The sequence below is a fragment of the Protopterus annectens genome, chromosome 8.part0, assembly GCF_019279795.1.
Source record: "Protopterus annectens isolate FY-2018-M chromosome 8.part0, PAN1.0, whole genome shotgun sequence".
Lineage (NCBI taxonomy): Eukaryota > Metazoa > Chordata > Ceratodontiformes > Protopteridae > Protopterus > Protopterus annectens.
The window spans coordinates 781,769,991-781,797,521 of record NC_056741.1 but is presented as its reverse complement, the minus strand read 5'-3'; the positions used below and the strand labels follow the sequence as shown (position 1 = coordinate 781,797,521).

General features: G+C 41.2%; 1 protein-coding gene across 1 annotated transcript in view; it reads right to left on the bottom strand.

Moving 5' to 3' along the window:
• NEK7 (NIMA related kinase 7) overlaps positions 1–27,531 on the bottom strand; it is a 1,336,142-nt gene that overhangs the window by 897,100 nt on the left and 411,511 nt on the right. Inside the window, exon 4 of the mRNA XM_044080252.1 lies at positions 13,640–13,702. Within this exon, the coding sequence (XP_043936187.1) occupies positions 13,640–13,702 (63 nt within the window). The remainder of the gene's footprint in view (positions 1–13,639; positions 13,703–27,531) is intronic.

Here is a 27,531-nt window from a genome sequence, read left to right as displayed (position 1 = left end):
CTGTGTGTCTAGACTGTAGCAATGCTGGGACCATACACTTTTTAGGTACCATTGTATTTTTCTCATATGTAGTCTTGCATTTGGTATGAGAAGGATGCAGGAGGCCATGTAATCCAAAGCCTGCAGGAATTTCCTTGCAGTTAGCTGAGTTATTGACGCCAAGGTTTTGAAAGTTGAAGCCAGCTGCAGTTGTTTTTCGGATGTCAAGAATGCCATCTGGGTTGTTGTGTTTAGAAGAGCACACAGAAAAATTATCTGTTGTGTGGGTGTCAAATTTGACTTTATGTTCAGAGTGAATCCCAGGAACTTGAGTAGATTTTGAACAAATTCCAGGTGCTGGAGTAAGACATCCTTGCTGTCTGCTTGAATAAGGCAGTCATCCAGATAAGGGTAAATCTGAATTCCCTTGAGTCTGCAATAAGCCACTACTGGTGTGAGGCACTTGGTAAAGACACTGGGCGCAGTAGACAAGCCAAAGGACAGCACAGAAAATTGGTAATGTTTCGAGCCGGCCTTGAACCGGAGGTATTTTCTGCACTCCTGTCTGATAGGGATGTGTAGGTAAGCCTCCTTTAAATCCAATGTCACCATCCATGCATTTTTGCTCAACATTGGCAGGAGCTGCTGCAGAGTAAGCATCTTGAACTTTGGTATCTCCAGGAAGGTGTTTAAGACTGAGAGATCCAGGATGGGTCTCCATGAATTTTGCTTTCTGGGAACTAGGAAGAGCCTTGAGTAAAAGCCTTGCCCCGTCTCGGATTGTGGAACCAGATCTATGGCCCTCATAGCCATGAGGGATCCCACCTGGTTTAATGCCTCTGCCCATTGGTGTTTTGGTAGGTCTGGCCATCCGTTTGGTCTTGGCAAGGTATGAAAGTGGAATTTGTAACCTCTTGAAACTACATCCAGAACCCACTTGTCTTGGGTTATGTAAGTTCAATTTTGTTGAAAAAGAGAGAGTTTTCCTCCTAGAGGGGCTTCCAGGAGAGAAGTTCCAGGAGCCATGCAGGGGGAGTTATTGAGCCTGTTTTCTATAAGATTGAGGTCTGTCCTCTCCACCCCTGGGGGTGGAAGCACTCCACTGTCTAGATCTGTAAAAGGTCTGTGCTTGGGCCCTCCTTCTGGAGCGCCTATATCTACCCCTCGGAGGCCTGTCCGAGCTGGGAAAGGATCAATTTTTAGTTGGCCAATTTCTGCTAAATCTTGGGGGCTGAACTTGTAAGAAATCCTTAACCGTTTGCATGGATTTTGCCTTATCCTCCATTTTCTTTATCACATCTTCAGCCTTAGACCCAAACAAAATATTATGCTGAACAGGAGCATCCATTAACTTTGCTTTCACTTGATCAGGTAAGTTTTGCTCCTTTAACCAAGCATGCCTTCTAATGACTGTGCCAGAGGCAGCCGCCCTGCATGAAGCCTCCAAGGCATCAAAACCACAGTGTAAACCATGCTTCCCCACTTGTTCAGTTGCATGTATCAAATCGTGTAATTTCTTATTATCTGTACATGCAGAAATGGTACCTAGCTTTTGTTTCATAACAGACAGCAGAAATTGCTGATATTTTAGCATATGAAATTGACAATTTAAAGCCTTAATAGATAAAGTAGCAGAAGTGTACACTTTTTTGCCCCATCTCTCCAAAGCTCTAAAATCCTTATCTGTCGGAATAGGGTTTTTAGCAGAGGCGGCCTTAACCCCCCTTAGGACCCTGAGAAATGGTTTCTGGATCAGCAGTAGGATTTTTGTAAAGGAACTGGTGTGAGTCAGGGACCCTGTAATATCTGTCGGGCTTAGCAGGGGCTGGAGGAAAGGAGTCAGGAGTTAAATTAGCCTCAGAAAAGGCATCATCCACAATATCCAAAATAGGGGGAATAGCCAGGGGTCTATGTTGGGGAAGAAGGAAATCCCTAAGTCTTCTCTTAGATTCAGAGTACTTCTGTCCTTCCCAGTGAAAATGTTCCCTATGTCATGTAAAGTTTCCCCTAAAGAAAAATCCTCAGGGGGAGAAGCTGATGGAATGGATTTCTCAGCATCAGAATCCTCATAAGGAGGGAAAGTATATTCCTGTTCAGAGGAAGACACTGAAGAAATAGATGCCTAATCAGAAGATTCATAATCCAATTCTTGCCTTGCCCTTTTGTCTGGAGGGGGATGTGAACCCCTAATCATGGTTAGTAAGTCCTCCGCCATTTTAAGAAGCTGTTTCTGAGATTTGGGTCCCAGATCAGAAGAGGCCTGGGCTGGTGTCTTAGATTTAGGAGGAGTCTTTGCCTTTGTCTTTGCCTTTTAGGCCTGAAACCCCCCTCGGAAGCAGGTACCTGCACAGCGGCTCCGGACCCATCCGAAGGTCCTGCAGCTGGAGTACTCAAAGGCCTAGTTGGCTCCTCGTGAGAGTCCGTTTTGGCAATCGGTTCTGAAATGGCCATCGACAGGGGCTGCGAAAGCGCCTCACTGACGACGGCTGAACCTGTAACTGGCTCTGCTTGTAAAACGTCGTCAGATTTGGACCTCGGAGGCCTGTCCTTATCATTGCGTAGTTTGTGAACTCTGGTAGTCGGAAGAGTGTCCAATGACATTTTATAATTAAATCGCCTGCCAAAGTTGTGAAAAGCAAAATCGTACCTCCGCTTAATCGTACGTTGGTTAAATCTAGCACAAAACCGACAACTAGCAACGTCGTGGTCAGGGCCTAAACAAGGAATACAGTAAGAATGGAAATCCTTATGAGGTATTTGTTTCCCACAAGAAATGCAATTATTAACTTTTTCTGACATCGGACTGGAGCAAGAAAAAAGTTTCCCCAACGGGGTACCTAGCTTTGAGAAGAAGAAGCAAGTCTTCGGACTGAAGCACGAAAAAATATCAGGAGTCAGCCGACCGGCACTTGCGAACTGCTTTCACCGCACGGCAAGAAAGACTGGAGAACATGGCGTCGGCTGGCAGCTTTGTACTCCTAGCGCTCTGCCGTTAGGGAGCATGACTGAACAGCCGACGCCGGACCCAGACTTTGGGATTCTGGCCGACTGAGGACTGCCTGCCGGCAGGAAGAACCCTACAGTGATGACTGCAACAGTGAAACACGATGAACATCAGACATTTTCTGTGAGTGGCTGAAGGGGAACAAACACACCGACTTCAACGTTCTTGAAATTGGGTAGGTCTTGTGTGGGGACAATAGATATATTGCTGCAGAAGCAGGAAATTATGTTGGAAGCCTTTCGTTAGTGGTCTGAAAGCTGCTTTCAGAGACAGCACAATTCCTGAGTTTAGTGAAAGCATGAGAAACTTATCTGCTTCTTCTATGAATTAAGCTGCTGTTCATTGTTTTTCAGGCATTTTGGATACGTTTGATTTCACTGTCAGACATTATCTTAAATTTTGTTAGAGGATCGTAACTTTCTTTTTTTTTGCTAATTGCTAATACTTATCCCTTGTACATAAGACGTCTAGATGCAGGAACATGCAGCTTTGTACAACCAGTCAGGAAGACTTTGGGAAAATCAAAACAGTCTGAAGTACAGGGACTGACTGTTTGATGCTTTTAGATAGCACATAATCTAGGAAAAGTAAAAACAAAGCAAATGTTATAGTAGACTTTTGTTAGTCCGGATCATATTACACTCGACTTTACGTTTTGTCAAATACTGGAGGTGATACGGTTATTCTTCAGCATATTACAGCTCATCTGCTGGTTATCTCTATAGACTCATTCCTATACGATTTTCCTATGATGAAACAAAACAGTACAGCAGGGCTGATCTTAGGCATACTGAACCTATATGGCCCTAGGTGTGGCACCAATGGCAGGTCTTAGGAACAGGTGACCTAGAAATTTTTTTTTTGTTGTTACTAAACCATACCCCTGCCACAGCAACCTAGTTGCAAGTAGCAGTGGCTGTAGTAACTGACACAAAACGAGATGTACGCTTCTTAATTTCCAGGCTACCTGCTTGATTCTATCCACAATCTACTCTGTAAATCCCAGAGCCTCAAAGGTCTAGCTCATGCTATGTGGAACCAAGTAGAAATCCTGGAAATTTTTAATGGTGGTTGATAACGACCACAACACATTCAGGAGTCTGCAGGCATCACAACCATTAGGATCTGCAACAGAATGTTGTATTTAGGGTGTAGCTCATGGGCAGCACAGCAGAAATGTTCATGTATTTTTTTAGAACCCAGCAGCCAGCCAGATATGCATACCTCTCAAGTGTACCCGATTATGAGGAATGTTACTCATTTTGAGTCTTAAAAAAGCTGAGAGGCATTGTAATGGTCCTGTTAAGAAGACTGCAGGCATTAATTTCATTTAGCTATGAAGGCAAATGCTGTTAATTTTATCTATGGGGGAGAGTTACTGCTCAACTAAAATGAGCTTTCTGATGTTGCTGTGGATCTACCCTAGACTGTTGAGCACAGAAATGCAGCATAACATTATTTTCCTTTAGTTTTATCTACCTGCAGAAACAGTATTTTTATCGGAGCTAAAATAAATTGCTATGACCATTTCCGTGAACCAAGCTGATAATCTGACTACTGTGCATTGTTAAAACAGCCCAAATAAATTACTGTGGTCATTTTTATTTATTTTTTTATTAGAATGACACATCAAAGATGTTCACAAAGTTCCTGCAATAACCATGTATGGGTCTGTGTATAGATGAAAGTGAGTTACCATGGCCTGCTGCTGTTTGCCAATGTTAAACAGTCATTACTCTGGATTTGCAGTGCTAATGTGTACCTGTGTGAAGCAAGCTCAAGTACTTTACTACGGTTGGTTACAGTGGACTGCTATGAAACTGAGATGAAATAAATTATTCTAGTAATTATTATTTTCTATTGCAATCAGATCCCTGAGGAGTACTCAATCAACAAAGTGTCTATAGCTACCGGGTATGGGGCCTGTCTGTAGATGAAAATGAGTGATCCTGCTGTTCTCTGACTAAGTTAAACAGGCATTAATCTGCCTTTGTAGGGCTGGTTTCTCAGAAGCAATATGGAATGCTTTTTCTGTAGCATTTTTTTAAATAACAAGCAGACACCTGATGTGCATACACAGATTCAATAGTGTGAGTACAGACAATGTCTGTGCATAAACGCAACTTAATCCTGGTAATTTTATCATATCTCAGTTATATAGTCACTGAACTGGCTTTGCAGGTGCAGTGTCACACAATGTATTCCATATGATAAAAATCAGTGTAAATTAATTGTTGCTCTGGTTTACGCAAGCATGTGCTGAGGGGACAGTGTTTATGAGCAACTAGTTTGCCATCATGTCTTTCATTTTCCATTACAGTCAAACACTAACACTATACACAGTAAGTGACAGATCTGGGCAGGTTGTGTGCGAGAGTAACTGATTATTGTCAAAGTGCTGCAATGAGTAACACTGCCATCTCATAGAACATGCTTCTCTGGTTAAGTTTTTGGCTGTGGTTCCTGTTGTGTAGAGTCTACATACCCTCCTTGTCTCTATTTGAATTTTATCCAGGTGCTCTGGTTTCCTCCACAACACAAAAGTGTACCTTAGCTAAACTGGTACTTCTCTAATTTGCCTGTAGACAAGCAAAGCAGTCAGCATGCATGTGAATGTCTGTGTGTATGAACATCTTTAGAGGCAGTGTGTGTGAAAACAAAGGGAAAAATTAAATCACGTTTATTTCTGGTTACACACAGTACGGGGGGGGGGGCATGTACTTAGATGCTGTCAAACATGTACACACTGCATGCCTCCTTACCTTTACTCCTAAAACATCCCACAAGAGGAGGACTGTTTAGCAGCAACTATCTCCTACCCAGATTCAAGATATCAGTTGTACAGGAGTCTGGGGGCATGTTTACTGCGTGTACAAAATGAATCATTTATACAGAGGGCCCCTACAGCCTACTATATAGGTCCACACTAAGTTAAGCAGACCTTGAGAGAGACACTGGAGGAGATGTTGATTTTGGGGTAATCCAGGAGCACAGTAGTCCACTTCTGTTTTAACATGTTTTATGACAAAAATATCAACTAATAAGCCAATATACTAGTTTGTATAATACACTGCAAATTAGGAATCACAAACATATGCTAAGTCCAGGAAGTCAATGGATGGAGAGGGGTTTTAGGGTAACAGGTGGGAGGGTTAGCGGGAGCCTCCCCTAACAAAATGATCCCAACTGGGCTCCAGAATTGCTAATGTTGGCCTTAACAGCAGAGTAAGGGAGAAACTTCCCTTGACAGCGATCACGGATCTCGCACAAAAAATGATCCCAGTGTACCAAAACAAACACTAAAATCACAAAATCCAAAACAGGACAAAATCATGGCCAACATGATTGGAATCTACAAAGAAAAATACATTAAACTACAAAGCTCAAATAAAGAAAAGTACACCCAAACTAAAAAAAAAAAAAATTAATGAAAAAAGCTTAGAAATCATACAAAACAGAAATTTGATAAAAACATGGCCTTGGCTTTAAAATCTTCAGAACAGTCATCTCAGCTCATTCACAACACTCCTGCCAAGTGTAATACAAACTTTCTGTAGTTTCTCACATGACTACAAGAACTTATTTTTTAGAACAGTCCTCCTCTGGGTTAATTAAGGGGCTCTACATACCATGCAGCTTATTACCTTCTACCCTGGCAACCTTAATGGCAGCTGATGGATACTGCAAACCTCTCTCCTTGAGAGTGGGGGGCAGCAGAAGAGACACAAGCACACACACTGAAGCACTGTGTCTGTTTTACATCCCTCTTTTCTATTTAAACATTGTTATTAAATCATAACTTAGAGTAATCTGTAGGGATTTTTTTAAATCCTCCAACTCATTACATTCCCAAAAAATATGTTCCTGGCAACATCTCCCTTTCCCATCACACCTCTAAGCATTTGCTACCTACTTAAGGAATAATTCTCTGACATATGCTCGGGGTATAAAACACTTCCAAGCATCTTCTGGATTTTGCATATTTGGGTGCAGTCTTTTTCTTTGCCATTATATCTACATGTTATTTTACTTATGTTGCTGTTCTGTCCCCCCATCAGTAAACCAGGACATCCCCAGCACGTGTCCCCCTCCCCTCATCACCAGGGAGCAAGTCTTTAAATGCTCTCTCAAAGGCAAAAAATATGGCATCCATGTGACCTGACAACATCCCTGGCTGCATCCTACATGAAATCAGGCAAGAGCTCTCAGCACTATTAGTCACCCTATTCAACCAAAGCCTGAGCACCGGCTTCGTCCCAGATGAATGGAGGACAGCCACTGTCATCCTGCTACAGAAAGGTGGAATGTCCACAGACCCAGGCAACTATACACCCATCAGCCTAACTAGCCTGATCTGCAAGGCCATGGAACGCATTATCATGGACCCTATAAACAAAGACATTGGCAACCTCCAAACACTTGAGCCCACAGTTTTTGTCAAAGGGAGATCATGCCTGTTAAACTTGGTTGACTTCTTTGAAACAGTCACCAAAACCATAGATGAGGGGGAGACTGTGCACACCGCCTACCCTGAACTAGCAAAAGCCTTTGACACTATTCCCCACTCGGGCATAATAGATAAACTCTCCTAGCTAGGCATCAACCCTTATGTTACCAGATGGGTAGATAAATGGCTCACTGATAGAATCCACTCAGTTAAAATATGGGAAGCCACGTCTAGTAGTAGACCCGTAACAAGCAGTGTACCCCAAGGACTAGACTTGGGGGCACTTCTGTTTGGGATATACTTTTCTGAGGTGCAAGCCAAAACCAGTAGTCTGCAGTTGACCAAGTTTGCAGATGACTGCACACTGGGCGCTGTTTTAAATTCCCCTAGTGATGTGAACATGCTCCAGGAGGGCCCTTACCCAAACTATTTACTGGTGCCAGAAGCATGGCCTCAAACAGAATGCCAAGAAATGCATCATTATCCCATTTGGAGAAAATGCAGTCCTACTAATTATCACATTAATAACAAAGTACTAAGCACGCAATCATTTGTTAAGGACTTCAGCAATCTGTTTGACAGTAACCTGACTTTTGACCACCACATTGCCTCCGTTGTACAGAAGACTTTCTACATGACCCACCTTATAAGTAAGGGTATTTCATCCAGGAACAAGGAGGTCATACCATCCCTGTACTCCTCCCTTATCAGACCCATTATCAAGTAGAATCCCCCCTTCAGCATGTACCTTGCCAAGCACATGCAGCAGCTGGACAGACCACAGAGGCTCCCTGAACAAGAAAATCCAGGGTCTCAATCACCTATTCTATACAGACAGGCTAAAAGCCCTGTTCCTCTACTAAGTCTCATGCAGACTACTCATAGGTGACCTGTGTATGAAATACAAGGCTGTCTCAGACCCAGCCTTGATGGTGTTTTGCTGCATATCTAAGTCAAACTCCACTCGCGCAACCCGCATGCAAGGCCTGAACCTGGTCTGTGACATTACTAGAACTTGTTGGTGGGATAGATTTGTGTCCCAAAGACTCCTCCATCTGTGGAATAGACTCCTTCTCCATGTCAAGCAGAGTACCTCACTAGCCCTCTAAGAGGAACCTGGACAACTTGATGGGAAACAGAAAATACACACCCCTGGGATCCCACTTGTGTCCCTACTGGGCAGAGGAAACAAGTGTGGACTTTGTGGGAACAGTGGCAAAATTCTTGGCTAGGCTTATAAGGGCTTCCGGGCCAATAGAGTAGTATCGTCCTATGAACCTATAAACCTATGTCCTGTTTTACAATCCCTTGCACCAGTCTGGCATCCACTAATTTGCATGTTCTCTATTTCAAAAAGTTTCAAATTGCTTTAAGTAGACTCTCCTTATTATGTTATCTTTTTTCGATACCCTAACTGCCTTAGTAGTGCTAATCTATCTAAATAGATTAGTACTAGGCTAACTGTCCTTGTGGGACATTTTAAGCCTAACCAATTACCTCATGTGAGAATCAAACTCTGCACCTTGTAGCTGTAAGGTAACCACCTTAACCATGATGCCAAAATCCTAATTAGCTCCTCTAGCCTAAATAATTTTTGCTCTCATTCTACCTCTTCCCCCTCCCCCAGGTCTCACTGCAATAAAGGACTGAGTGCATCCTTTCTTAAGGTTTCATTTTCATACCTTCAGCCCTCCAATGTATCTCTAATTAAGTGTCTGCCGAGTTTCTCCCTTCAGTTCTCTACTGCTTCACTCCTTAGTGAACTGTGTCCATTGTATGGCTAGTAGTTTTTTGCTTTGTGACAAGGTACTGCTAGTCCATGTATTATGCCTTTTCTTCAACAGTTATATCACTTCTCCTGCGTGGACATGACTTACCGAGGAGTACAGCCTATTAACTTATTTAAGGATACTAAAGCAACACATTTCTCTGGTTCTTTCATGCCAATTAACATCATTCCCTACCATTAAGGTGAATCAAAGATCCTACAGTGAGCTGATTGTCTTCTTCTAACACCTGTACTACTTTCACCCCTCTATCCTCCCTAGTCATCCTGTCCTTACTGTTCTACTGATGTCTGTCAAAAACTGCTATGCCTGACAACTGGTAACCACATTATTACACTTCATACTGCACAAGTGCCAAGCAACTGCAACATGTACTAGTAGAGGCTTGCATCGTTAATACTTTCACAGTCATCTATTCTTAAATGTTATTAAAAACTCCAAAAAAAGTTGCAAGGGGTACAAGAAGGCAAAACTTGAAACAAAAATGAAAAGGGGCTCTAGTCAGCATTTTTACATTAATTTTATTTACACAATACAATATAAACACATTTAATAAATTACAAAACTATGCAACATAAGACCACAGCAATATCCAAATAACTCCAAGGCTTACAGCCACTGTCTTGTCTTTCCCCCACAGAATTCCATACAGTTCTCCAGTTTTAACCACACTCATGAGACTTCGGAAAGGAGTCCTGTGTACAAATTTCTAGTTCTCTATAATTATACTTTTTTTTTTGAGACTGGGTTACCAATGTAATATACAAGGTGGTGTGATAGACATTCAGGCCCTAACAATGTTTTCTAGCTGCAGCATAAGTACACCAACCTATAGGACCTGCTATAAATCTACTGCAACATTTTAGTCATGGAGGTTGGAAAAATCATCCACTTCAACAATGCAAAAAGACAAAGCCAAAACTGCCTATCAAAGCCTTCTTGTCATTTATACTTGTGGTAACAAGTGGCAGCTTCTATCAGTCTTGATCAAACAGCCCTACACGACCATTCTCATATAGTCTTGTTTAGGTACAATACACCTAGATGGATATGGGATCTCCCCGGGCCTCTGCTGAAAATTGGCTATGTTCCAAGTCGGACTTTCCCGGTTAATTAAAAGGGAGGTTGGACTGATTTATTTTAATGTTAGCCGTAGGTAGGAGGGAAGAAGAGAGATTGATCCCTGAGCACACCGGTCGGATGGAAGACCAAATAAGTCACCAGGCGGGGGGGGGGAGACGAAGGGTAGAGACAAGCCAAGAGACCAGCCGACCTCCACGCCAATGCCTGGATCCCCTGCCCACCCACCCATGACTCCCAGAGTGGTGGTGTTCAACCACCCCCTGCACAAGAAAGTGTGCCATGCCCATCAGGAGGGGATAGCATATGGCCTGGAGCATTTTGAGAAGATTGCCTTTGGGGCCTTTGGGGCCTCAATTTTTTTTTTTTTTTTTTTTTTTTTTTTAAAAAAAAAAACAACACCAAGGCCCCAAAAAAAAACACACACACTCACGCTAGCGCTACCAGAGAGGAGGGTACACAAAAAAAAATAAACTTACTTAAAAAAAAATATATATATACAGGGAACCTACTACTTTTCACACAGTTAAGGTATTTTAAATCAGAAAAATCCCTTCATACCCACAGGTTGCTGACAAATGAATTCTCCTACTTCATATCAAATGTTAAATAAAAATAAATAAATAAATGTGGATGGGCAGAGATGTGCTATTTGTTCCAGATTCTCCTGGAGCACAAGACCACATACAACTTTTAGTCAACATTTAAGTATGAAATGAGGCAGTACTGCAAAATGTCTGAAGGGCCTTTAGTGGGTTTTAAGTCATAGTTATAACAGCTGACATACAGGAATTGGTAGGGGGATCTCAAGGAAGTTGCTCATGAATATGAGCCATTCTTGTAAGCAAAGACCTGGTCAGAGGCCATCTGTACAACAGGCCTTTCCCAGTTTTTATACTCAGATCCCTGCTTCAAACTCCTTCACAAAATGCTTAATTATTTTCACTACTAACTCTGTGTGGTATCATTCACAAAATACCACAGAAGCAAGTTTACTTAGTGCGGCATGCAACACTTTTCAACAGTGTAAAAAACAGAAAAACTAGTAGTCTTAAAACTTCGTTGATGAGCTCAGTCGCAACAATTTCCAAAAATCATGGAACCCAGGTAGTGTTCCAAAGCCACAAGCTATTATTCATCACAGACAAGCAATCCTCGGTAACAAAAAATCAGAAATACTTCACAATATTAAACATATCAGCTTTTATACACTTAAAAGTAGGTGTGGAAAATATATGTATTGCTTATTTTTAAACCAGCCTATTCCAAGCAAAGAATAAAAACAGAGCCGTAAAAGTGCATTTAAGAACAGCAAGTACCCACCCCCACACACTACTACTAATTCGTTCAAACTAAATCCTAGTTAAGGAAAATACTACCTATTTGCAACCTACATTCCAAAATCAGGTATTAAGAAAAGCATAGCATACATATAAATAGACTGACTTTTAACTAAAATCGCTTTTGGCTTGCTAATGCAATAAACAGTGTACATCTTTTTACCATAAGACGCTTTTACTGTGCTAACTCCCTTGTGGGATATGTCGATGTACCTGTAAAGTACATGGTCAATCACCCTTATGTAACTTTTCTACCGGATGTTGGTTACCATCAATCATATTACATTCTGGGTAATCTGCAATCTTGATCTACATTTTTTAGCTCCTTTGCTAACATTAGTGGTCCTTCCTAGCGAGTCTTCCATGTAAAGTGTTGCACTTTCTAAGGCACCCTATCACACCACATTCATACTATGTTTTTTATGCTGCCCTGTGTTACTGGCTTCATCTAGTGCACTATGACACAGCCCTGCCTTGCCTAAGTAGTGCCATAACTGTATAGGACACAGTTTTGTCAGTATGCTGTAGAGCTTTTTGTTTTGCTTGGTAAACATTGCTGAGCTGGCACATGATAGACATTCTGCAGGCACACTTTATCTATTTACACTGTAATGGATCATAATGTGCTGCAAGAGAAACATTATTTCTTGCTTATGTATGTGTCCACCTGCATGTGCGAACACACAATCTGAATATGAAGTGACATTTTGGGGGCTGGCGGGTGGGATACAGTTCTAAAATACAAAAACAAATGCATGTGACTTGGGAAGTGTTACCACTATTGGCAATGATTTACGGCAAAGAAAACGACTTTACATCATTTGTTTTAGTCACTTTATTAGTATAGTATACAATAATACATGTATCCTATGCACATCTGTTTCAATTAGTGATTGTCAAGTAATTAAATGCTTCATGAAAAATGTTGTAAACAAAGGATGAAAAGCAGGCCCTTTCTGAAACAACTATGCAAAAGCAGTGCATGCACCTACCTGCACTTCCTCAACTCCATGAAACAAACACAATGATTTGTCTAGGATGCTCTCACAATGTACATCACTTGGTCATCATCTAAACTTCTATCATCCCTTACAAGATTATAAAATTCCCTACTATCCACTGGCATTACCCCCACATCTGACAAATGTGCTGCAATTTGAATACGTGTATACCGTTGCTGGCATACGTCTATTATTTGCACCATTTTTTGTCATGTATAGTCATAGGTGTACACATGCCTCTTTTATGATACAGTATTATTACAGACGGTATAGGTTTACGTATAAAATAAGGTTTCTGTATTTATGTATAGGTTTATGAACAGCCTTATGTACAAGACAGCTAAAACTTTTACAACAGTACTAAGAATGCACTGTTCTTATCAGACCAATTTATATAATTAAGAACCTCTAAAAATCACTGCAATAGTTATAGATTAAAATACAGTATTTCTAAGAAAACAAGCTAAAGAGCCATGACAGCATTGCTTACACTAGTGTGGCAGTCCAAGTGCAGGGCTAATCATCTATTAATGCCCAGCCATGTGAGTGGAGTTATGTGCCCTGTCCCCAAAGCCTGTATGCTGAGGTCCTACACTTTTTTCCAACCACTTTCAATGAAAACTGTTGCATTGATTTTTGACATTTTATGTCCACCCACAACACACTACTTCAAATAAGATTCATCCTCAGCAGAAACGTAAGACAACAAGGAATAACAACCTAATTCACAAAGAAAAGCCAAAGAAAGTAAAAGACTAAATCCAAACAAACGGCATATAAAGGCATCACAACAGCCTGAAAATAAGATTATTCACAGTCACAGGAAAAAATACTCGAGAACTCAAGAGTGAACTCTGATCTGAATTTAGGGTGATAAGCTTGGCATGTCATGTAGGTGTTAAAAAAAATCTTCGCATACGGAATACAGCTCAAATATCAACCGTCATTTTTAGTTTCTTACTATTAAGCGCAAAGCAAAGCAAAAAACAAAAAATGTTTACCTTAAGAAGATCAATTTCTTTTATGCAGTCTGCACAAGCTTTAGCATCCTTTAAATCAAATATCTGTTAAAAAGAAAGAAAAAAAGTGTTATCTACTATTCACAAAACAGTGCAGCACAATCATAGGAAGTTACTAGGCTATTGGCCCTGAGGCCCTTACAAGCCTAGTCAAGAATTGAACCCAAGTTCCAACAAGTCAATACCCTATGCCACTGTCCAGCAGGGACAGAAGTGGGATCCCAGGGGTGTATTTTGTGCTCCCCATCCAGTTATCCAGGTTGCTCTTAAAAAGGTTTAATGAGGTATTCTGGTTTACGTGGAGAGGGAGTCTATTCCACAAAAGGGGGAGTCTCTGGGACACAAATCTGTCCTGCCAAGTCCTACTGATGTCCAGGCTGAGGTCGTGCATGCGGGTTACTTGAGTGGACCTTGACATGCGGATATGCAGCAGTACCATCAGGCCGGGGTCTGAGATTACTCTGTATGCCGGACAAAGGTCACCTCTGAGGCGCCCATCTTCTGGCAAGAAAACTTTTCAGGAGTCTGGCATCTTCAAGGTGCATGGCTACTCTCTTGCATTGTGATTACTATAGAGCAGCCCAGCTATAAAAAGGAACACATCACTCACCTTTCTCACACACATTTATGTTCATATGTAATTACTTAGCATTTGTTGTTCAGGTGGGTATACTGTTCTGAACACCCTTTTCAGTTGTGACTCAAGCCCACAGGCAAAAATAAAATGATTTACTTGAGTATATATATATATATATATATATATATATATATATATATATATAGCCATTTTAGAGTTGATAAAACATACAATAGTAAAAATACAGAGCACAGATGCACCACTGAAGTATATTATGTAAACACTGCCTGCAAAGTAGTGTCAAGCTGACCACTACCACCTCAGAAAACCTTCATCATACAAAAAAAAATCAAATTCATCTGTTTCCTCAAGTTCTGTTGTATTTACTGTCTAAAGGTGTAATAAAACCAGTAACCTTCATCCCAAAAAGTGCATTTATTTATTTATTTTTATTCCCAGACTGTTTCTGGTTCCCAGAAAGGGATTCACAAGATACTAATTTTGGACCTTTCAAAGCCAAACACTTTTCTTTTGGTTCCAAAATTCAAGATGCTCACATTGCAAACTGTTTCCCAAGTCTCTTCTAGTAAACTTGGACTTAAACATGCATACTTGCACATCCCAACCCAAACAATACACACTTGTTCTTTTCCTTTGGACTGCACTTTCATAGGTTCATACTAGGCTATCTGCCCAAGGGCATTTACAAGCCTAGCCCATAGTTATTTGGCTTTTAGTTTGAATAAAAGTAAGCCTATTAATTGACTGTGCCTCTGTCAAGCAGACAGTGAAGAAGTAAATCCTGGGTATATCCTGCGATCTCCCATCCATTGGTCAAGATTCCTCTGAACAAGGCCAGGCAGTGCTCTGCCTCACATGTACCGGGAATTTGTTCCACAGCATAGGGAGTCTCTGGGTGATGAATCTGTCCCTCCAGCACGTTCTATTAATAACCATGTCAAGGTTTAAGTCTCCCGCCCTTGTGGTTTTGAGGGATCTAGATTTTTTGAGGTGAAGCATATTCATCAAATCTGGGTTTGACATGGCCTTATATGTCAGGCACAGGTCTACATATTTGTCTTTCAACTTCAAGGAGTTATCACGAAGTGCTTCACCCTAGTCATAGCCTTTTGCAGACTTCAGGACATGCATATTCTTCCATATTTGGATGGATACGTCATCTCAGCTCCATTAGTCCAGGAAACTTTAGATACTCTCCAGTTCACCATAAATGTTTACAGCAATCTAGGGTTCAAGGTAAATCTGAAAACATCTTGTTTAAATGCCTCTCAGGAGTATTCCTAGGATGTGTACTAAATTTCCTATACATTGCATATCTCCCTCCAGACAAAGTAACATATTACTGAGCTCACTTTCTGAATCTGGCCCATCAGGGCATGTCCACTACATGAGTTTTTCTCATAATTCTGGGGTTCATGGCTTTCTCCAATCTAATAGTTCCAATTGCCATGCTACACATCAGGAAAATCCAATGGTATCTCAAATCAGTTTGGGTCCAGCTTCTTCATTCCCTGTCTTACCAGATTCCAGTACTCAGTTTTATCAAGAAAGAACCTGTATGGTGGGTATGACAAAAGACACAAAGGACATATACCATGGGACAGAATTTTGTCACATTTGTATTTCTTGAAAACTTATTTCTCTGTTACTATATTTACCACAATCATGAATACCAGACATAAAACAATAAAACAGCAATAAGAGTAAAAGGCAAATGACCAACCACTGAGGAATTAGAAGAGAAATGGTTAGGGGCAAAGTAATAAAAACACCAAGGCCTAAAGAGGGGCAGTAAAGAGCTGTAAAACAGACAAAACCACACCAAAAAAAGGAACAATTTGATCTGAAATGTAGATACTTATACAGAAAAGGAGCCAATGACTAACAGAAGATTAAAAACACAACAGATCTGACAAAAAATTCTTATAAAATATTCATGCATTATAGGTATAGACTATTTCTCTGAGACAACCATGAAGAACAGCAAAAAACTTTGTTTACATTACCTACATTTGTTAACCAAGTATGTGCACTGTCCCAAGAACCCTTTTCAGGCATGACATGAGCCATTATGGTTGGCACATTTGGTAGTGTATTACAAAAATAAGAGGTACAATTTGCAACACAATGCCACAATGCATAATACACAATCAATGCATAAGTAACTAATTACAATTAAATACTCAACTATTACAATACAGAACAGCTGGTGGTAACTTATGAGATTACAAATGATTTCCAATCCTGTGTAAGACAAGGATGAAATAATATTGTAGTAACATACTCAGTTTAACAGGGATACGAGACAGCAATGAAAGTCAAATTTGATAACTCAATGAAAAGTCATACTTGAGAAATAAGAGCTTAATGAGCAAAGTAATTTTGATTAGAAGCATGCTAAGGTAAGTAATAGGCTAATGGGCTAGTTCTGCCACAAGATGCTGTAGAACAGAGTGTGTGTTGTAACTTTAAGAAGCATTTCAAAGTGAGGGCACATGTATAAACAGAGAGCACATGCAGGCAGCAGTGCCATTTTGAGTGAACAGCCAGAGTGTTGACATATATGAGGGCAGTAGTCAATCTGTTTATAAGTTTAAGTTACTAAGCCTCATTCTTGATGTGTTTGTATGTAATAAAGCTGCTTGAACTGAACCCACAACTGTTTGTCTGTTTTATCCTGACCAGACGAGCAACATGGTTTAGAACTAGCATGCCTGAACGACATGGTACAAGAAGTGGCATATCTGAATGCCATGGTGTTTGATGTTTCATCCTAACCTGCTGAAATGATTGAAAGAGATCAGAAACGAATTTCAGGTAATAAAAATTTCACATAAATGATTAATTTCGTAAAGAAAATGATATTAAGCATTCACAAAGCACAAAATGCATTAATCAAACGAAAAGCACAAAACATATTACTGATTAAACAAAATGTTCAAAACCACAATATTTGATAAAGTTATTTGAAATACTTATAAGAGCATTCAGAACTACTTCTGATTTGCATAACGAGCATGTTAAAAGTAAAACTAGCACAAGAAAAGTATAATGAGCATGATAAAAGTCAAATGAGCATAACGACTACAATAAAAGGGCAAATGAGTATGGAAAAGCAAAGTGGATGCATTTTTTTAGTAAACGACCATGTTTTTTGACATGTGCTACTATTTCGCATTGACTAAAGCTATTCAAAGTACAACTAGAGTTGTTCGAAGCATCTCAAAGTGTACAAAGTGTCTGCAGTGTGTGCTTTATTACAGCACAATTATTTCCAAAAGTTTCTTGTGCTGTGTACAATTCATACGCAAAATGCAGTAATTTCGAAGCGTTTCTTACACTGACAAGGGTGTCGTAATGTACAGGGATTTTCAAAGTGTTCGTGTGCTATGGAAACTTAAGTGCAGTTACTTTGAAGAGTCTGTTGTACTGTTGAGCATAATTACAAGTTTCTGGCACACATTTCTGACGTATATGTTCGTACATAACTGCAAGGGTCTTTATTAGCACAGTGCGTTGGCATGGCAGAGGTATTTTTCAGACCTGATCTACTTGTGTTTGATCATAATATTGCAGAGAATTGGAAAGTATTTGCGCAGGAATATGATACTTTCATACAAGCAGCTTTTTCTGACAAAGATGCATGTATGAGGGCATTTCTTCTGCTTAATCTAGCTGGCTCAGAAGCTACTGAAAGAGAGCATTCATGTGTGTATGCACCAGCAGCATATGCAAGACAAGGGAAAAACAGACATACTGTTGTACAAGCTGAATCAAGGGAGAACCCTGAGAGCTTGAAACATAAATTTAGAGAAATGTGTAACCCACAGACAAATGTTACATTGGAGAGTCACTTATTTAATACAAGAGACCAAAAGCCAGGAGAAACTTTTGCATCTTACATTACTGACTTGAGAAACAAAGCTAAAATGTGCAGATTTGGTGATTTGAAAGCAGAGTTGATAAAGAACGGGCTTGTGTGTGGTGTTAATAATGCTGCAGTGAAAACGATTTTGCTTCGAGACAGTGATTTAACGTTGAGTAAAGCCACAGAGATTTGTCAAATACACAACTTTACAGAAAGGCACACAAATATGCTTGAAAGTGATTCAGCAACCACTAGAGTACATGTAGACAGCATGCAGCACGTGGTTAACAGAAACAGGTTTAAGCACATGGCAACTGCAGTCCCTGTGTGATTTCCAGCAAGTTCTGCGACTAGCACAGTAAAAGGGATATGCTCAGTGCAGCATAAGGGTGAGTCAGCAAAACCCAAGTCAAGTCTCATTGTGGTGCCAATCGCAAGTCCAAAAGAAAAAAGTGCTTAGCATTTGGTCAGCAATGCTACAAGTGTAAAAAATGGAACCACTTTCAAAAGCTTTGCAAATCAAGCAAGCCTCATTCATTTATTTATTAAGAATGGTCAGTCAAAAAAGCAAGTTGATCATACAGAAAGCTGCAACTCTACTTTCAGTGTAGATGGTGTATCAGTGGTTGGTGAAAAGGTTAATGCAGTAGATTTGTTGGCAAAAAGCAAAGTATTTTGTACTGTCCCAATTAATGGTAAGCCCACAGAGCTCAAAGTGGACACTGGTTCAAAGTGTAATATTATGTCAGCAGAAACATTTGCTAGAGTAAGAGCTGGTGAACAACTTAATTTGACCAACTGTGCAAAGCTTGTTGCTTATGGAGGTGAAGAGATTCAAACTGAAGGCTCAGTAGTGCTTTCATGCTTTTCATGCTATTCAGAACAGTTACAGCTTGCAATTGTATGTAGTCAAAAGACCAGTACAGTTATCATTAGGTCTCAGACACAGTTTAAAAATGAAACTGCCTTCTTGTACCAAAGAAGTCCATCATGTAAGCACATATCCTAGTTCCATTTTCACTGATGCTATTTTCTCAGTGTATGCTGATGTTTTTTGAAGATAAGCTAGATAAACTTTCAGTTGTGTACTCCATGAAATTAGACCCAGAGGTAAATCCAGTGGTCAGACTAGCGAAAAGATTTCTGATAGCTTTTATTTTATTTTTATTTTACATTTGTTAACCGGGCTAGTCCAACTGGATACATGTCCATTTTCAGTGGAGGCCGTTTTCAAAACATTTAATGTTACAAGTAATTTAAAAATAACAATACAAAAATGTATAGCAAAATGTTACAAGAACAAGATTTGTTAAAAAAAAATGCTTTGACTATTTTTCCCAGAAAAAAAACAATAAGTAAGTAACTCAAGAAAAGATGGGGATATAAGGTTACTTAGGACATCTACAGGATAAGACAGGAATTGGAAAACAGGATTGGTGGTTAGATGGGATAGGTAGAGCTGGACAGAGTAGAAAGGTCAGTGAGAAATTATGATATAAGGATAAACTTTAACAGAGAAAAATTTGAGGGAGACATGGTAGAGCAGAGGACAATTGCAAGAGCATAACCAGTGAATTGCAAGAGCATAACCAGTGGTTGGAGAGGAAATGTTTAAGGTTAGTTTTGAATAATGGGAGAGATGTAAGAGCTGTTAGGTCATTTGGTAGGAGGTTCCATATTTTACCAACAAAGTTAGAGAAAAGAGAGTCTCCTGCAGAATTTTTAGATAAAGAAGTTTGCATCTGCATTTTTTTAGTTGAGCTATGCAGGACAGAGTCAAAAGTCCAGTTAGATAAAATGGCGCAGCAAGGTGTGATTTGTCCAGTTACAGACCCAACTGAATGGGCGTCTTCCATGATAGTCGCTCATAAGAAATGCTCAGATGAAATCAGAATATGTACTGACCCAAGACACTTAGACAAAGCATTAAAGAGACTCCCATCATTGCATGCGTACAGTCAAGGAAGTTGCTACCCTCACGCCAAATCCCACTGTTTTTTCTGTCTTAGATACAAAGAGTTCATTTTGGCAAGTACTGCTTGATCACAAATATTCACTACTGACTATGTTCAGCACGCCATTTGGTAGATTCAGATTTCTCAGAATGCCTTTTGGAATAGATTCTGACAGTGAAGTCTTTCAATGTGCAATGGAGCAAATTCTTTCAGGCTATCCATGTGCTATAATAGTAAATGATTTACTAGTTGGAGGCAAGGGTGAAGCAGAACATGACAGAAACCTCAGGAAAGGTGTGGAAAAAGCACATAAAGTTAATCTAAAGCTCAATGTAAATTCAGACTACCGGAAGTTACTTATGCTGGTAATTTATTTACCAGTCCAGGCTTAAGACCAGATCCTTCCAAACAAACAGACATTCTTGAAATGCCAGCTCCAGGCAATGTCCAAGACTTACAGTGTTTTCTTGGTATGGTTAACTATTTGGGCAAGTTTATACCAGACTTCAGTGAATTAGCAGTGCCCTTAAGACAGCTAACATGCAAAAATCTTACCTGGTCATGGTTGGAACTCCACCAGAGAGCATTTGATGACCTGAAACAGAAAAATGCCATGCCAACATTAAGATACTTGAAGTCCACAAACCAGTAATTCTTTCCTGTGATGCTTCAAAGTTCAGTCTTGGTGCAGTTATTCTTCAATAGGGCAGACCAGTAGTCTACGGGTCTAGAAAGCTGAGATGCAGCATGCTTAAATTAAGAAGGAACTTTTGGCAATTGTGTTCACATGTTTGAAGTTCCATGATTATACTTCTGGCCAAGGTATCCAGACTGAGACTGATCATCAACCTCAAGTCACTATTTTAAAGAAGCCTATACATAACGGCTCCAGTGAGACTACAGAGAATGAGGCTCAGATTACAGAAGTACAACTTCAAAATGGTCTATACGAAAGTCAAACTTCTTTATCTGGATGATACCTTAACCAGATAACCCAGAGATACCACAGAAAAGCTTGATGCAGAGAATTTTGACTTCAATGTCATGGAAATGCGTAATTTTTCTACCACAAGACTTGATGAGCTAAGAGATCACACAAAGGCTGATCCAGTTTTGCAACAGCTCAACAACTTCATCAATGTTGTATTGCCGTCAAAGCAATCTTGTGTATCAACAGAAGTGCAACCTTATTTTCCTTACAAGGATGAGAGATTGATGGAAGATGGCATCATTTACAAAGGTCCTAAAGTTAATGATCCTACTTCTTTACAACATGAGTACATCCAGATCTTGCATCGTGGCCACCCAGGTTCCGAAACTACCAAAAGAAGGTTGAGAGGACTAGTACTTTGGTCTTCTCTGTCAAAAGATATCGATAAAGTACTTTCATTTTGTCCAGTATGCAACAGTACTGAACCGTATTTGCTAAGCCACATTCCTGAACTACCTTGGTCAACAGTAGCCACTGACATATTCAACTGGAATAGTCAACATTACTTAGTGTTGGTAGACTCTTACTCAAACTGGTTCAAGATTGATCTGCTACCTAACCTAACGTCCAGTACTGTCATTACTAAGTTGAAATGTCATTTCTCAGTCAACGGTAGTCCACACAAAGTTATTTCTGACAACAGTGCCCAGTCTACCAGTCAGCTATTTCAGAAATTTGCAAAAGAGTGAAACTTTATCCATGTTACCAGTAGTCCTGACTACCCACAATCAATCTGTCTAGCTGAGCATGCAGTACAAAGTGCAAAACAATTACTAGAGAGGTCAAACAGTGAGAATACGGATGTTTTCTTGAATTTGCTTAATCTCAGACATATACCCCTTGACAATTTACTTGGCTCACCTGCTCAGATTTCTGTATAGGCAAACCAGACCAAACTTGCCTATCAGTAACAGTTTGCTGGTGCCTAATGCAAAAAACACCAGAGCAATCAAAGCCCAACTATTCAAAAGGTGTTCATTCCAGAAGTCCAACTATGATAAAAAAGAAGTTATGTACTCACCATAACGTTCCATCTGAGTTGTTGCTCTTCATTTGTCTTCAACCTGTGGGTACTCGGATCCGGCACGGATCCAACTCAGCCGCCTTTCCAGCATCTGATCTGAACTCTAAGCTCCTCCCCTACCCATAATGCTCCTGTCTCCCTCCTCCCTTCAGATCGAGTTTGCTGCCCACCTGAGCATCCCAATCAGATCCAAATTCTCATCTCATGGCAAGGATCTCCCTAACCAAGCAGAGGAGAACAGAAGCATACTCATATGGTCACCATTCATCATCTATCCAGACCACCACACAGCCTATACAAGGCAGGGGGAAGGAGGGAGGGATGGTTGAAGACAAATGAGGAGCAACAACTCAGATGGAACATTATGGTGAGTACATAACTTCTTTATCTGAAGTTGTTGTCTTCATTTGCTCTTCAACATGTGGGACAGAGTCCCCAGCTACTAAACACCTGGGAGGCCCTCATGGAAGGATATTCCAGAGGAAGGCAGAGCCAAAGGATGCCCTGTTCCTGGATAAAATGTCCAACTTGTAATGTGAGATGAAGGTGTGTGAACAAGCCCAAGTAGCCGCAGAACAAATATCATACAGAGAAACTCTGGACCAGAAGGCAGCTGAAATAGCCAGAGATCTAGTGGAATGCGGCTTAACGTGACCTGGCAGAGTTAAACACCTCTAGCTGAAAACGCCAAGGAAATTGTATTGGGAAATCCAACGGGCAATGGTGACCTTCAACACTGGATTCCCTAAAAAGGGCTTAGAATAGGAAATAAAAAGCTGGTCAGACTTAGGAAATGACTTTGTCCTATGCAGGTAAAAATGTAGCTGTCTGTGCACATTTAACAAGTGGAGTTTGTACTCTCCTTTATTTTGAAAATTTGGAAAGAAAACCAGAAGATTAATCATTTGATTAGTGCTGATTTCCAAAGCTACTTTAGGAAGAAAAGATGGATTAGTACACAATGACACCCTGTTTTTATGAAATACCAAATGGGGGGGGCTTGACAGCTAATGCTTGAAGCTCCGAGACACTTTTGGCAGATGTAATAGCAATCAGAAAGCCATTTCCCAGGACAGAAACTGCAAGTCCACTGTGGCTGCAGGTTCAAAATGGGATGAGACCAAAGCTTGAAGAACTAGCATGAGATCCCAGGAAGGCGTTTGGTTCTTAACCGATGACCGAAGTAAGAAGGTGCCTTTCAAAAAGGCTCTACAAAGCTTAGAAGAAGCTATAGAAGTCCTGTTGTCACCTACAGGAAAGTTAGATATAGCTGCCATTTGGACCCTGATCATACAAGAACTGGCACCTTGCTGAAAAATAGTTGCTAAAAAATCTAAAACCACCTGAACCAGAGCAGTGAAGGGGTCCAGGTCATGCTGAGAGGCCCAAACAGAAAAATGTTTCCACTTACTGGAATCAACCTTCTTAATAGAAGATTTGTGAGCCGTCACCAAAATTCTTTTCACAGGTGAGGATAACCCGGGAGTCCTGCCTATCATGGGAACTGCAGCAGCCAAGCAGTGAGCTTCAGACTGACCAGGTCTTGATGGGGAATCCCTGAGGGATGAGAGATGAGATCTGGAATCGGATCTAACATCCAGGGCAGACACACAACCTGACACCACAAAGAGGTGAACCATACTTGGCGAGGCCAGAAGGGGGCAATGAGGATGATAGAGCTCCCAAGCCTGCAAAGAAATTTTGGTATGAGGGACAGAGAAGGATATGCATACAGAAGACCGGAGGGCCAAGCATGAACTAGAGCATCTCTGGGGGCTTCCCCCTGTGGGCGGGGGGGGGGGGTTCAGAGCAAAAAACTCATAGCACTATGCGTTGGAAGGAGAGGCGAACAGATCGCAGCAAGGCTGGCCCCACTTGAGAAGGATCTGTTTCACTACCGAAGGATTCAGAGACCACTCGTAAGGCACCAGGACAGACCTGCTCAGCCTGTCAGCTAGAATGTTGGACCTCCTCGGAATGTGCATTGTGTAAAAATCTTACCATAACCATAGCTGTCCTTCTCTTCCATGTTGCAGTATTCATACTGGGCACCAGGACAGACCTGCTCAGCCTGTCAGCTAGAATGTTGGACCTCCTCGGAATGTGCATTGCGTAAAAATCTTACCATAACCATAGCTGTCCTTCTCTTCCATGTTGCAGTATTCATACTGTGGGATTTCCCGCCTCAGGTGACCTGACGTTGGCTCCGACACAAAAGCTTAAGCTTGGTTGCTGTAGGTGTGTGGGACGTCACTCGGAGAGCCATAAACCAAAGACCATAAATGTGACGTCTGCACGCAGAGACCTCAGAACTTAAAGCCCAGGATAAAATGCACAAAAGAACATGTTGAGGCTAATGTGCAAATGTGCTTGAAGGGCTGTACAGAGCAGATACAGAGGTCAAAGACCAACCACCCAGTAAGGATAGAAAAAAGGGGGTATGGAGGGTGGGAAGGAATACTGCAACATGGAAGAGAAGGACATCTATGGTTATGGTAAGATCTTACACAACTATTCTTTGTCCTTCTATTCTTATGTTGTAGTATTCATACTGTGGGAGAGTACCACAGATAGAAGGAGTGATGGGACGGGGCAGAGGTAGAGGATTCCAAGAATCCTTGCAGGATTGCCCTGGCAAATCCAGCTCTGGCCTTGGAGACCTGGTCTAGCTTGTAGTATTTTGTGAAAGTGTGAACTGCAGACCAGGTAGCTGCTTCCATTATGGAGGCTGCATCCAGCCCTCTAAGAAAGGCTTTCCAGGTAGCCATGCCTCTAGTGAAATGAGCCCTAACTCCTTGGGGCAATTGTTTGCCATGATGTGAGTAGCAGAAGCGAATGGATTTCCTGATCAAATAGGAAATGGTTTGTTTTCAGACTGCCTTACCCAGAGCCCTGGGGTGGAAGGAGATGAGCTGGTCAGATTTTCTGAAGGACTTAGTTTTGTCTAAGTAGCCAGAGATCTAGTGGAATGCGGCTTAACATGACCTGGCAGAGTTAAACACCTCTAGCTGAAAATGCCAAGGAAATTGTATTGGGAAATCCAACGGGCAATGGTAACCTTCGACACTGGATTCCCTAAAAAGGGCTTAGAATAGGAAATAAAAAGCTGGTCAGACTTAGGAAATGACTTTGTCCTACGCAGGTAAAAATGTAGCTGTCTGTGCACATTTAACAAGTGGAGTTTGTACTCTCCTTTATTTTGAAAATTTGAAAAGAAAACCAGAATATTAATCATTTGATTAGTGCTGATTTCCAAAGCTACTTTAGGAAGAAAGGATGGATTAGTACACAATGGCACCCTGTTTTTATGAAATACCAAATAGGGGGGGCTTGACAGCTAATGCTTGAAGCTCCGAGACACTTTTGGCAGATGTAATAGCAATCAAGAAAGCCATCTTCCAGGACAGAAACTGCAAGTCCACTGTGGCTGCAGGTTCAAAATGGGATGAGACCAAATCTTGCAGAAAGTACAGTTTTGTACCTACCATAAATGTAGATGTTCGAGTGCTAATACAGCTGCAGTAATCACAGATGGGTTCTCTGCCGTCAGGCGGGTCCTCGGTCGGCCGAATTCCAAAGTCTTGGTCCAGCATCGGTTGTCGTCACTCTCCTCCCTGACGTCAGTGCGACAGGGGTATATAAGACACAGCCGACGCCATATTCTTCAGTCTTTGTTGCCCCAGATGTCAGGTGCCCCCAGAAGGAAGGCAATACATAAATTATATATATATATATATATATATATATATATATATATATATATATATATTCAAGCAATGCAATGTAATCAAAAAAACAGTAGTTGCAAGCAAATACATCATAGAAGGATAACCCCAAATTAGGTTGCAAGAGGAGGTGTTAGCCACTAGTCCTTTACCAAGAGGGGAAGGGGGGAACCTGTACTGCAGCTGTATTAGCACTCTAACATCTACATTTATGGTAGGTACAAAACTGTACTATGTTCATCGTGCATACAGCTGCAGTAATCACAGATGGGTAGAATCCCAAAGCTACGCACAGGGTGGTAGGCACTAGGTGGAACTGGGATGAGCCAGAATGCCCTGCAACACAGCAGTGGCAAAGCCTGCTCTAGTTTTGGAATATAAAGGCAGATGGTAGTGTTTTGTGAAGGTATGCACAGAACTCCAAGTGGCTGCCTCCAAAATATCTTTGGTAGGAACTCCTCTGAGGAAGGCTGTAGAGGTAGCTGTGGCCCTGGTGGAGTGGGATCTGATGCCTGTAGGGACAGATTTTCCATGATAGGAGTAACAAAACCGAATGCAGTGGCCTATCCATTTTGAAATTGTCTGTTTGGTAACTGGCTTCCCTTGAGCTCCTACAGCGTAGGACACAAAAAGTTGTTCTGATTTTCTGAAAGGCTTTGTTTTGTCCAAATAGTAACGTAGCTGTCTATGGATGTCTAAGGAGTGTAGCAGCCTTTCCCCTTTGTTTTGAGGATTAGGGTAAAAGGTAGGTAAGTGAATGGCTTGATTTAAAGCTACCCTGGATACTTCTTTAGGCATAAATGATGGATTGGTTCGAAGGGAAACCCTGTCCTGATGGAAGATGAGAAAGGGCTGCACAGCCATGAGGGCTTGTAGTTCCGAAACCCTACGAGCTGAGGTAATGGCCAGAAGGAAAGCTGTTTTCCAGGACAAATATTGCAAATCTGTTGAGGCAGCTGGTTCAAAAGGAGGCAATGTTAATTTTTCTACAATGTAATTAAGATCCCAGGCTGGCACAGGTTGCTTCCTTGGTGGTCTTATATTTTTAGCCCCTCTGAGGAACTGCCTTAAGAGTGGGTAAGAGAATAAGGGAGGATCCGTGTTGAATTCTGCAGAAATGGCTGAGGCGTGGATTTTTATGGAGGAAAATGAAAGTCCACTGTTCAGCAACTCAGCTAGATACTGTAGTACCTGAGGCAAATTCTGTTTTCTAGGGTTCTGGCCTTTTTTCCTCATTCCAAGAGCAAAACCGTTTCCATTTTGCGGAGTAAGCCTTTCTAGTAGATGGCCTTGTGGCCTCCAAAATGATGTCCTGCACCTCTTTGGGGAGTAGTGCCTGATGAGGTGTTAAGGAATTTTCCATGCAGCTAGAAGAGTGTTTTCAGCTGGCTGTGAAGAGTTTTGTAGCTGTGCTGAGTCAGCAGAAGAGGCATTAGAGGTAGGGGCCAGGGAGGAGTATGTGTTAGGCTCCTCAGGAGTGGATACCAGTGTTGCCTCGGCCAGTCTGGAGCAATCAATATCATCTTCGGTCTGTCTGTTCTTGCTTTCAAGAGCACCTTGGGCAGAAGAGGCAGAGGTGGGAAAGCGTAAACTGTCCATGCTGTCCAAGTGAATGAAAGGGCGTCCACTCTCCAGGCCTTTGGATGAAAGGTCCTTGAACAAAACTTTTCCAATTGATGATTCCTGTGGGAGGCGAAGAGATCTATGTCTGGC